General features: G+C 48.5%; 1 protein-coding gene across 2 annotated transcripts in view; it reads left to right on the top strand.

Moving 5' to 3' along the window:
• Positions 1-5,147, top strand: part of LZTS3 (leucine zipper tumor suppressor family member 3) — a 47,234-nt gene extending 42,087 nt beyond the window's left edge. For both annotated transcript variants that reach the window (XM_064151175.1, XM_064151176.1), the window contains exons 3-4: positions 2,036-2,866; positions 4,173-5,147. In XM_064151175.1, coding sequence (XP_064007245.1) covers positions 2,036-2,866; positions 4,173-4,883 — 1,542 coding nt within the window. In that variant the 3' untranslated portion in view covers positions 4,884-5,147. The remainder of the gene's footprint in view (positions 1-2,035; positions 2,867-4,172) is intronic.
• Positions 5,148-12,931: the final 7,784 nt, after the last annotated feature.

Genomic DNA, 12,931 nt, shown 5'->3' with positions numbered 1-12,931 from the left:
GCAAAGGGGGATGTTAGTTCCTGAAGAATCCAAGTCTTCCACAGCTAAGTTTTCAGCTCATTTAAGCATCTAAGTCACTGACTATTCCAACCTACCTGAGATACCTTGCCTACCTCCCTGATTGATGGGGACAGACAGAGCTAGAGTTGGCTCTCAATTCAGTAGCTCCAGCATCTGAAGCCCTCTCTTAATTTTGCGCCACTTACAGGCAGTCTCAGCCTACTGCCAACAAAAGTTGTTGCTCGAAAGCAGCTTTGACCATATGTTCAAAATCTCTGTAGTGAGTTGGGAACTCCCCCCCCCACCCCAAAATAAAATTTACCAGACCAGCTCAGACAGCTTGGAAACAAGATAAAGTTATATTTTACAGCAAAGCTAAATTTACAAGCATATATACTAACCTAAATATATTTACATGTATTTACAGTTACATGCAATTTAGAAATATTACACAAATCCAATCTTCCCCCACCAGACAAAGAAAAAGCCCAGAAGGGGCCAACTCCTCCCTCTCTCTCTCCCCAGACAGAAAACCAGCAAGATCTCATGTGTTATCTGGTCAGTCAAGATTAGGGGAGGAATTAGAGAGGAGCAAAGGAACAGCAAACAGAGACAGTGTCCAAGAGCCAAGCTAGGGAAATTATTTATACATTGGCTTTTTATACCAATTAGCAAACCAATGAATGATAGAGACTTTAGCATTGTTATTCTTTCACATCCAATGATCTAATTTATTTAGATCCTGCACTGAGCTTTCAGGGAAGTCCCAATCTTGCTTATTGGAATTTTCCAATAAGCCTTAAACTACTACAATCCCAGTGCTCCTTGTCAGGGACAAGTTGACAAGGCCTGGAAAATACCCCTGTAAGTGCTCCTGCCCATCTGTGATCAGTTCTCGTGGCTCACACTGGCTTTGGAGAGCAAACATCTTCTACACCTGCAGAAGCAAAGCCCCCAAGCCAGCGGTGAGGAGGAAAATCCCCAGAGCCAGCAGTGGTTTATGCAGCCTGCTGCTCTGCTCCAGTGACTTCCATAATTTCTGGCCTGGAGATGCTGCCTTGAGCAGTGTTATTTCTGGTGCCATTGTCTCCTGAGTTGTTAATCCACCAGCCCCTACAGTCCATTTAAGTCCCACATGTCAGGCACCAGATTTTTGGCCTCCAATGTTGCCTGCTCACCAGTGCTCACTCTCTTTCCCCTGGAAGGCATTTTCAAAGCATCTTTGCTAATACAAAGCAGCTTCCCCTGGGTTAATTTTCACCTGAATTTCAACCTGCAGAAAAGGAGACACAATCCCATTTTGAGGACAATTTTGTTTCTGTAGGTGCACTCACAGGGTGAGGAATCTGCAAGGTTTTAAAATCCTTTCTAAATCCTTTACATCCCATGGTCCCTTCTCCTCCCAGCCCTGCTTATGCTTGCAGAAAACAAACATTCAAATGAAGAACGGCTTCAGCATGTTCCTTGCCTGTTGTCACTGCACTTGAGACAGCAATGACTGGGGTCACAGCTCCTACGTTCTCCTATGCAAGCATAAGTAGGACATGACGTCCACACAGGGGACTGCTGGCAGGAGGGAAACACGATGCCCCTGGGTCAAATTTGCTGCTAAACCAAGGGCTCCATTCAGTTTTTGGCAAATGGGTAACACACTCTCAATGCTAGATGTCCTTTGATATATTATCTGCCAAAATCAAAGAGTTGGTTTGGTCAGGTTTGGTAGGCAGGTGGTTGACTTCCTCCTTGCAAAGAACACTGAGAGGACCCAAGGGGTATTCTAAGGAAAATCACACTGATTTGGGGTGAATCAAGATTTTTTTCTGTTTTCAGTTGAGGCAATGGAAGAGAAATTGCTGCCCTCTGAATGGACTTCTGTTAAGTCCAAATGGTCCAGGGTATGATATTGATGAGAAATGCAGAGCTAGCCCAAAACATCTTTGTTCCATCAGCCCCATCCTGTGCTGTTGTGTCTGTTATGTGTGTTTTTATCAAGTTTCCTGCTGTGTTTGATGCGTGATCCTTTTTCCTTTTGCAGAGCAATGAGCCCTTAGTTAGACCCTCAGCCTTTAAACCAGTAGTTCCTAAAAACTTCCATTCCATGCAGAACCTCTGCCCACCGCAGAGCAACGGAGTGACAGAGAATAGAAAGAGTTTGAACCATGCCAACAGCAATAGCCCATCCGCACCCAAAAGCGGACTCGACAAGAGCAGCCTTAACAGGACTACAAACCAAGTGGGGGGCCTTTCAGATTCAGGCCGGAACTCGTTAACGAGCCTGCCCACCTATGGGACAGGCTACAGCCAGCATGTGGGGCCAATGAGTGCCTCCACCAGCCACATCAACCGCATCGGAACAACCTACGTGGAGAAGAACATCGTGGGATACAACGGGATATCTACCTCAGACAGCGGGCGGTCTTCGAGCAAGAGCACCTCTTCCTTCAGCAGACTGAACCATCTCAACGAGACAATGCCTTTCCACTCACCTTCCACAGACGACATCATCCAAGACCTGGAAGACCGACTGTGGGAGAAGGAGCAGGAGGTCCTTCAGATGCGAAGGAACTTGGACAAAAGCGAGGCAGCCATCTTCCAAGTGTTTGAAGAGAAGCAGAAGATCTGGGAGAGGGAGATGGAGGACCTGAGGCAAAACTATGCCAACAAATTGCAACAGGTCTCCAAAAAGGCACAGCGGGCTCAGCAGGCCTTGCAGCTCCAAATCTTCAAGCTCCAGCAGGAGAAAAAAAAGCTCCAAGATGATATGGGACAACTCCTCCAGCAACGAGAGGAGCTGGAGAAGAAATTTGTGGCTTTCAAGAAGGAGCAGGCTGAATTTCTTCCAAAGATTGAAGAGACCAAGTGGGAGGTAAGAGCCTTGTTGTAGCAGACCTTGAATGAGATTTTCACTGAGGGCTCTGATAACCTAAAGTATCTTCCTGTTTGCACTCAGCAGACACCACAGACAATGGCTATGGGCTGGTGGCCTCCAGGTACCAGATGACACTGAAGTGACACCTTCATTTGTATGAGCTTTCAGTTAAACTGAAATGAGCACAACATTTTGTGTAGACCTCCTGAGCAATTTGGCTTCCTAGTCAGGTCACACCATCGTGTATGACATTTAAATATAGTTTGAAGTCTTTGCATCCAGGTAAAAATTATGTCTGCTTTAATTAAATTCTTCTAACATCTGTGGCTGGACAAACCTTGAAATTGCTTCTCAAATATCTGATTTGACTTTTTTCATTGAAGACATAAAGCACATGAGCTAAGGGGGGTACCAACAGACAGGTTCACCTCCTGCTCTCCATTCTAATGCTCTGTTTTCAGTTCCTAATAACTTTATTTCTTTAAAAGGCTGAAAGACAAATTCATCTTTCTGGTTCTCTTTTTAAGTCTCTCACATTTTTCTCTCCTGTTTCTATTTTTAGACCATTTTATCCCACTCTGTTTGTACAGCCAGTGCTAACATTTTTCTTTTTTTTTCTCTCCAGCTTGATCATGTGAGGAATTTTAATCCTTCCATGGACTGGCTAGAAACTTTAAATTGATTAAGAGTGCAGAGGCAAAATGTAGCTCTAGAATCATGAAGACCCCAGTTTGCTAATCCTGATGGAAAGTCAGTGAAGGTGGGGTTAATTAGGCTCTGAAACGTGCTATTTACGGATGTTCAGCAGAGCTTATATCACTCTTGCTGTAAAATCTCTGGGTCTGAGATGCTTCCATCTCAGGCTTATTCAAGGTCCATACCCCATTGAGGTCAGTGGGAAAAGTGCTGACAGCAGAGTGTTTGGGGTCAGGCATCACAGGTTTGTGGTTAGGTGAGAATGCAGGGATGAAAGCATCAGTGTCTACTCATCAGAGGTGAGAGTCAAACAGCACTTAGCTTAGCTGCTGGATGAGATCCATCTGTGAGCAGCATCAGGTCCCCGAGAGCTAGGAAGACACATCAAATCTCCCCCACAAATGTAGGGACAACTCCTAAGTCTTTGGCATGGTATGGGTCATGGTGAAGGCTGGAACAATGTACATCATCACTGACTGTCCCCTCCGTCACCTGAGCCTTCTGCCAATGTGAGACCACACCAATGTTTCATGGGTAGGGCAGGGGACAAGCAGTGGTGGTGGCTCCTCGCTGCTTTCCTCCTGACTCACAGATGCTGTCTCCACAGGTGTGCCAGAAGGCAGGTGAGATCTCCCTGCTCAAACAGCAGCTGAAGGACTCCCAAGCAGATGTCTCCCAGAAACTGAATGAGATTGTGGGACTACGAACACAGCTGAAGGAAGGTAAGAACTTTCTACGGGAGAAGGAGGAGCAGATCCTCACCCTGAAGGACTCCTACAGCTCCAAGAGTGTCAACCTGGAGATCTGTGAGAGCGAGCTACAGCGGAAGATGAGCGAGGTCCAGGTGCTGAGGGAAAAACTGAACCACTGTGAGCTGGAGGTCTCCAGTCTGAAGCGGACACTTGCCAGCATGGGACCTCCAGCACCTTTTGGTGGGGACCTTGGTGAGAAGCTGCGGGACCCACTGTCCTGTGAGAGCGATGAAGCCAAAATGCAGCGGCAGAGCGAGGACAGCGTCAACACACTGCGGAAGGAGGTGGAGAGGCTCCAGACAGAGCTGAAACTGGAGCGGCAGCAGCGGGAGCAGCAGGTGATGGACTTCGAGGAAGAGCGGCGCACATGGCAGGAAGAGAAGGAGAAAGTCATCAAGTACCAGAAACAGCTGCAACTCAACTATGTGGAGATGTACCAGAAGAACCAGCTCCTGGAGCACAAAGTGAATGAGATGAACACGAAGGCCACCAGTCCCCCACACACAGAGGAGAAAAAACCATGGACTCCCTCCAGACTTGAGCGAATAGAGTCCACTGAGATCTGAGGTGGGGTCAAGACAAGACACCACTAACGTTTTCTTGCTGTGCATGTACTATCTACTCAAGCCAGTGAACTTCTGAAGGAGAACACGCTACCATTGGAGTGGTGTGAGCCTGCTCACACTAAGCTCCACCACCCTTACTCTGTACTTCTGTGCTCTGTAGGTAAAATAACTGTGGCTGTGCGTTGGTTTTCCCTTGATGATGCAATGTCTCTTTGGGTTTTGTTTCCTAGTACAGCTGGTGAGGGTTACTTGGCTCTTTCATAATCTGCCGTGACTGTTACTTCACTAGAAGCTGCCACCCCTTCTCCTACAATTCACCCCTCTTTGGTTGGTTGTTTTGGAGGGTTGTGTTTGGTTTCTTTGGTTTTCCAAGCATTCAAGTGCAGCAAAGCAGTCCAAAGTGGCAGGTTTTTTTCTTTTCAGGGCATTCTTAGCCACATTGGCTAATTGAGCAAAGCTCTCAGGATCATGAGCAAACTCACTGTTCTGCATCAAGTATCCTGTCTAGATGGTGGTCTTAATGAAGTCAGTGAGAGGCTGGGCACTGATTTCATTGAAACCAGACATATCTCTACCAGATTACTCCCTCTTGCTAGGCCATGGCTGTCATGGTTGCAAGAGGTTAGGACATCCTTGAGGAGCAGGATGAGCCTGTCCTGGTCACATATGCCAACAAGGAATGATCACCCAGCAGGATGAGACTCAGCATAGTTTGACATATGCTGTGTTTTCATTTTGCTGTTATTTCCTTCTCCAGTTCCACTCCCCTCCTGGGTTGTGAACAACCCTGGGAGCAGAAATACCCTCCCACCTCTGCTTTGGTTCTCCCTTATTCTTACCATATACTCAAACTGTCTTCAGCAAGATAAAAACCTGGAAATCCAAGCTAGTTTCCCTTCCCAAGAGTCCTCTCACTTCCCAAAGTCAATAGAACCAAGGTTTGTGGAAGCCTCCAAACCCACAGATGTTTATGCAAACTGAAACTTTAGAAATTTGCCCCAACAGTGAGCAACTGTGCTACCCCATTCCTAAATGTGTGATGCTTTGGTGGACTCTCTCAGTCCAGAGTCTACTCCAAAAAGAGCATGTGAACCTCACTCAGGAGTGAGCACACATCAGCACTGCTGCAAGATTGTGACGGGGTGAGAATTAGCCTTTGGTATGGCCACTTTGAACAGCACCCATCACATTGTGCCACCTGCTCTGGGGACAGAGATTATGCAGGCCTAGCTTAAGAAAAGAGTCAACTACTTTGAGCATGAAAGCAGTCACAAGAAGGGAAAACAACTACAAACACACAAGTGCTTGTGTCCCAGCAGATTAATAACAAAATCTTTGCACAGTCACTGAGAATGGTGCAGGCATCAATCATAACACAGCAGGTTGGAGGGGACCTCAAGTGAAAAAACAGCACTCAGCTTGAAAGGGTGGTTGAAGAAGGCTTGGTTTTCCTTTTCATGGACACTTCTCTTTACCATGGTTCACAGGAAAGAATCTGTTGCAAAATGGAGTTTGTACTGAGTAGGCAGTGGCCAGAGCACTGACACAAGCAGAAATTTTGGCTCTTTGTCCTAGGAAGTAGCTAGAAGAACAAAGCTGGCTGTCTTTGAATGCCTGTGACTCCAGGGAGAGTTTAGCCAGATCACATTTCATGTGCTTAACAAGGAAGGCCCTCGGGTTCTGAAGACCTTACAAACAAAAGCCCTGAGCTACACATTTTCCACTCCTCTCCCAAAAGTCCCCTCCTCTGCATCACCACGTTAGATCTTCAAGTTGGGAACAAACGTTGTTGTGGTGAGCTTCAGACTAAGCAAAGAGGCTGAGCAGAAGAGGATAGACTTCAGTTAGCCCCCACTAGTCCAGCCAATGGCAATGGACAGTATTACTGGGCAGGAACTGTTGGTGGCCAGTAGTGACCCCTGAAGCTGCAGAAAGCTTGGATGAAACCAGAGCAATTCAAGATCTCAGATGATGGTACCTCTCTTCTCCCATTGCTTCTGCCTGTGTCTTTGGAGCTGGAGGAAGACAGCCCCTCAATATGGAAAACACCAGGGCAGCTCAGGCTAAATTCCTCTCCCAGGACCAGTGATAGGAGGAGGACTAGGTTAGGTCTGAGCCCTGAAAGATGTGGAGAAGAGTCGTATTATGAATTATGAAGCTTGGACATCAGCCTGTGCACCTCACTGAGGGAGAAATGCTGCTGCTCATCACTGCCTCTCAGCAGCAGATGCTCAAATGCTCTGCTCAAACCTGCACTTGGTCAGGCAAGTCCCAAAGCTTTCTCCATTGCATGCACTGGGCCTTCAAGATGGAGTCAAACATGCGAGTGTCAGGGCCAGAGATCTGGTGACTTTTGTCATCTCAGCTTTCTGTGCTTCTCCCTCCACAAAGGATGAACTCAAGTTGTTCTTCCTAGTAAAGCAGTTGTGAAGCATCTGTGCTTGCGAGGGGCTTCACAGCCTTTGGCCAAAAAAAGGAAGGCAAAAAGAAATCACAAAAGGCTTGGATTCATATGGTCTTATGGTAGTTTTGAGGCCACCAAATAAAAACAAACTCAGCATCAAGTGTCCTGACCACAAGATGAGTCCACTAACCTGGTGAATCATTTCCAACTTTGCTCCTCCTGACCCCACTGACTCTGAGGTTAGTTTCTCACTAACCATCACAGAAACCAGCACTTCAGTCAGTGGCTTAAAACACTCTCAGTGATTGAGCTTCAAGGATCTGCTGTTGAGGAGGTGCACACCCCAACTCCCTGCTGCATTAACATTCAAGGAATGGAAACTGGGACACCTTCAGACCTCCACAGAGAGGAGAAGCAGAGGCTTGTCTGGCCTACCCACATAGCTGGATCCAGTCAGCAATCGGCCAAACCCTCTGTCACCTTCTTCTTAGATCTTTTTTTGCAGTGGGGCCAGGAAGGAGTGTGTCTCCATGGACCAGTGAAACCTGGAGGCATTTGTCTGGCTGCTGCAGGGACTGCAGAGCCCCTTGGGATGGAGCAGGAGTGGCAAGGAGAGATTTTTCATGTTTGAGGAAGACAGGTCCACTCCCTTCATCCTCTTCAGTGCATCACTTTGATCTAGATCTTCAACCAGATCTGAACAACCTTGGATGTGGCCATTCCCTGGACGACAGAGAGCCTTGCAGACACTTAAAATGCCGTGCTCCTCATGATGCTTTTCCCTCTCTTGGGATTCCCTCAGCATCCCCCAAGCACTCAGCTGTCCTGCAGAAACCATTCCTCTGTGCTATGGTGACACAGACCCCAGATGTTTTTGGCAAGTGCCCTAGCCAAACTGACACAAAGGATTCCTGTTCTTCAAGAATCCTCCCCACAACTGGATGCACTGTTCCCTATCATGTCCTCTCCCATGTGCTAGGTGTGTGTGGCCACATGGTGGTAACCAGACTTTCTTGGAGATGACTGCTCTTTGCTCAGCAGAGATGGAGCAAAATTATGGTGGGAACTTGAGTTTCTGTTTGTGCTCAGATCTGGCCCAGATAGGAACTCATCCAGCTCTTTCCAGATCTTAACACTTTTACCTTATGACTGGATGAAGTCTCCCATTACAAGCTAGGTCTACAATGAGGCTCTGGGGTTTTGATCTTGGAGTACAATGGCCAAGAGGTGCCAGACTGGTGTTCTGATGACACACCTTGGTAATGGCCAAAGAGGCTGACTTCTTATCTCTTGGAGGCTCAGGCAGGGCTGGCAAAATGTTCCTGTTCCATGAAACTCAACACAGAGTTTGGATTTGACCACAATCCAGACATTTTCTCCACCTTTGTTCAGCCAGCTCTGGAGCTGATGGGACTCAGTGTGACATACTGGCTCACATATAATTCTCCACTGCACTCAAAATCTTGCCCATGGTTAGTGCCTCTCCTGAAACAGGTCATCTCTAACTTGCCAATGGCCAGCAGGAAAAGCTATGGTCACTAAGGGTCTCGGGTCAGTTGCCCACACATGGGGTCCAGAGTGCTCCAGGATACTTGACATGTGCCACTAGCCAATGTGATCCAAGACCTATGGGAGATCCAGGCCAGAGGTGGGAAGACCTGGAGCCTCTCTAGTGCCACATCACCCACGTGTGGGCAGCTGTGTCACACTCCGGACATAGCCACATGGCCATTACATGAGCAAACAGAGGACACCAATCAGCTCCAGTAACTTCCATCCACGAGGACCTCAGCTAAGCAGGCAATCCTGGTACCAGGACAGGTCTAAGCAGCCCCTGTCACCACTTGCTTTGAGTAGGGTTGCTTTGCTGCACCATCATTGTGAGGTTGGTCTCCATCATTGTGAAATGCTGACCCTGCTGGGCTAGCTCCCCTCATGCAGCCACCACGCCTCTCTCTCACCCTGAGGGTGAATGCTGTAGCCACAGCACGTTGTTGTGCTTCACACACAGCTTCTGCCACTATCTGCTGGCAGCCAGCTGCACCCTTCCTGCTGACATTGGCAGTGAGGGAAATCCACATGCCATGATTGAATGGGAGACAAAAAGCTCTGTGGCTTCTCTGTAGGTGAGCCCATGCTGCCTTTGAGTGGTGAGCACTGTGTGGAAGGTGTTAAGCACTTCCTGAGGTTTTGCTGGCTGCAGCTGAAATGGTAGGGAGTGTGCTCTGCACCTCCCAGGGAGACAATCCACTTGGGATTCCAGCAGAGTAGTCTGCTGTCACTCTACTCTGCCTTGATGCTTTTTTGTCATCTTGAGCCAGGTTTGTGCCCTGGTTAAGGCTGGAGTCCTCTCTGTCCATCTTTGTGTCCTCCTCAAGCTCCCTTGCAGATGGACTTCCCCCTTTGAGCCCTTCTGTCTATGGAAAAGACCAACCCACCCCACTCCTGTCCCTTGCAGTGGCACTTTATAGCTTGCTTAAGACAGCAAGCTCATGAGCAAGGTGACCAAAGATCTCTGCAGGGTGTTGGACTGCATGTTTGGAGCCACCTCCACTCCTTCCTCGGGAGGGATGAGGCTGGTGCAGAAGAGAGGAATGGGAGCTTTTAGAGGACAGGAGAGGGTTTGGATCTCCCTGTGTCCTACCTGGGAGTGTTTGCAGGTCGAGGATAGGGCCTTTCTGTGCTAGACAGTACAGGAGAGGAAGGAGTTCCTGGGTAAACTGTCTGCAGTTGGTTGCACCAGTATCCTCCATGTCCATGACAACTAGCTCCATGCATTGCCCAGGGAGAATGTGGACTAGTGGCTGTTCCCAGGAGGCAGGATGGATGCAATTCCCCTTTTTTCTTGGGAAGAAAAGAGGATCCATGCCAAGCCATTACACTTATCTTCAGAGTGACAGGCCTCCTATAATTTAGCAAACAGATGTTGCTACTGGGTCCAGTTAAGGGCTTGCTCTGTCTCAGTGTGAACTGGTCAGGAAACTCTGTATTCTGAAAGCTGGTGGTCCTGCTGGCTGCCCCCTTAGTGTCCCCTTTCCAGCTCACCCCGGGGCACCCTTAGGGCACCATTCCTACCAAGGAACCTTTCAAGGTGAAGACAGCATGCTCTTTGTTTCTTCTGCTTGGGGCTCTGAGGGCATTTCTGCCCGTTAGCTCCACAAAGGCTCTTGGCTTTGCTCTCAGCCTTGCCAAGTGGAGCATGGGGCAGTGGGAGGGAGATCTGTGCTCCTCTGCCCACTGTGTTCCTGTGTATGGGTGCTCAGCTGGGTCTGGGCCTCAGACACACGACTTTTCACTGTGCCTCTACTCCTCAGCTGTGCTAAGCCTCCTCCACTCCATTCCTGCCCAGACCATGACAACCTGCTGATGGGCAGTGACAGCTTTCACTTCTGGCATGGCTGGGAGCAGGCCCAGCTTACCATTACTTTAACCCAACCCTTCAGCCTCAGCCTTGAAAGCCATTTTATAGAGTTACTTTTCACTAAGCCCCACTGCTGAAGATCTGCTCATCACATTGGCTGTGCCCTGCTACTCCTCTGCCATAGCTCTCCAGACTCTGCTGCCTGCTTTTAGATCATCACCTTCCCTGCTGTCCCAGGAGCAGTCAATGCCTCTCCTAACACTCTCCTAGATACACCTGAACGAGATGGAGCTAAACTCCAAAGCCCTCACTGAGAGCTGTGTCACTCAACCCTGTTCTTAGAGGAGCTTTCCAAGCTACTCATCTTCACTTCTCTCCATCATTTCCATGTCAGCTAGACAAGCCCTGCTTTACCTCCAAGAGCAATCTCGGTTCTTGCTGGAGGACAACTCCAAGACGTGCAGTCACTTGAGATCATTATCTGGGGCTTCACACTATCACAATACCACTCAGCCAGCTCTGAGGCTTCCCTGGTCCTTCCACCCTCTGGAAAGACAGAGGTGTGAGGGTTGCATGAGTGTCCCTGCTCCACAGGGGCATGCATCACCCACGCCACCCACTCCCCAGTGTATCAAGGGTTTGGGATCACATCCAGCTGTTTGTAGATGTTGACTTCACAATAAGATGTTCTATGCCACTGCTGGCAACACTAGAAATGAGCTTCTCTATTTTCAGGATAAGCCCCTTCCCTGGTTCTCCCACTGAAGGAGATTGTGCCAGGTCTGGAGCCTGGGACAAGCTCTGACCACAGGTTTGTGTCCTTGTGGCTCTTTCACAGATCTGTTTTCTCAGGCAGAAAGTCTTCTCTTTCTGTCACAAAGCAATAGGTTTTTCTAGAGAGGTTTAAAAGGGACTATTCCCACCTCTGATACCTGCAGGCAAGCCAATGTTCACTTGAGTACCTTCATAGCTCCAGCTGTGGGCTCTTCTCCTTTGGAAAGGTATGTGAGGTCCAGTTTGGCTCCAAATAATCATCAGTGGTTTGAGCTTGCTGGTCCTCATTTGTCTGGAGAGCCCAAAGCTGCCCATATCCAGCAGGCCATCAGTCTGGGTCCCCAGAGGTGCAGTCCATGTGCCTCTGGTGCTCAGCCCATGACTGTTTCTGAGTCCCTGCAGCAGGTCTTTTCCATTAGCTCACCCATGTGGGAGGTGCTGGGTCCCCTGGGGTGTCTGAGCTCACAGAGTCACATTAAGTGACAGTGGGAGACCACACTGCTGAGAGCCAGGCTGTCCTAGGAGCCCTCTCGGAGAAGGTTCCAAATCCCCCATGGGTGGCACGTGGGTTCCCTTCCAGCGGCTGAAGGGAGCAAAACACACGCAGGGCAGAGCTCCACCACCGGTGCCAGAAGCGTTCCACCACCGGTGCAGAACTCCAAATGCTGCACGACTGGCCAATGTGTCTATGCAGTCCCTTTCCACGCAGCGGTGTCCCCGCAGAGCCCAGCCCAGGGCTGGAGCTCCTCCAAGGTGTCTTTGTTTGCACTCACTCGGACCTGGTAATCGCTGTGAGCCGAGAGGAACCCCTCTTGGTCTTTGCCTCGCACCGGGCAGAATGCTTGTGAGGGTTTCCTCAGCCTAAATCGATGCATGTCACTTGTCTGTCTTCTGCGTCCTGTTCTCCAGCACATCAATAGGTGTGGGTTTTTTTTTCCCCTCGCCCACCACCAAAACCCCAGCTCCCTGATGGGAAAAGGTCAGGTTGGGCCAAGCAGCACTCCCTGAGCAAGCCTGCTGTCTGATTCACCAGCAATAACAGCCCTGTGGAGGAGCGGCTGGAGTTCTGCCAGGGAGCTGCAAGCTGTGTCTGTGTGTAGGGCCTCAGTGTCAGAAGATCCAACCTTCTAGACCCACCCAACTGTAAATCCAACCCCAGCCTTGTGCATTCTTTTTCTCTTGTTCATTTCTTGATGCCTCAGTCTCTCCTCTCTTTGCCCTTATTGTCAATCCAAACCAGAAGTGTTTTGAACTCGACTCCATTACTGCTTTGTTCCTGCACTGACTGTTGTTGGTTCTCTGAACTGTGTTTAATGAGACTTTGCAAAAACAAACAAACAAAAAGTAAAGAAAGAAAAAATAGTTTTAAAAAAAAACACAGTAAAAAAAAAAACAAACAAAACAAATCAGTTACAAAGTTTTAAATGTTAAAAAATAAAATCTAAAGAAATCCATCAAAAATAAATTCAAAACAATAATAATAGAAGTATTTATATAAACTTACTGGTT

This window comes from Pogoniulus pusillus, chromosome 11 (assembly GCF_015220805.1).
Source record: "Pogoniulus pusillus isolate bPogPus1 chromosome 11, bPogPus1.pri, whole genome shotgun sequence".
Classification (NCBI taxonomy): Eukaryota; Metazoa; Chordata; class Aves; order Piciformes; family Lybiidae; genus Pogoniulus; species Pogoniulus pusillus.
Note: the sequence above shows the minus strand (reverse complement) of the source record. Positions and strands in the feature narration are given on the sequence as shown.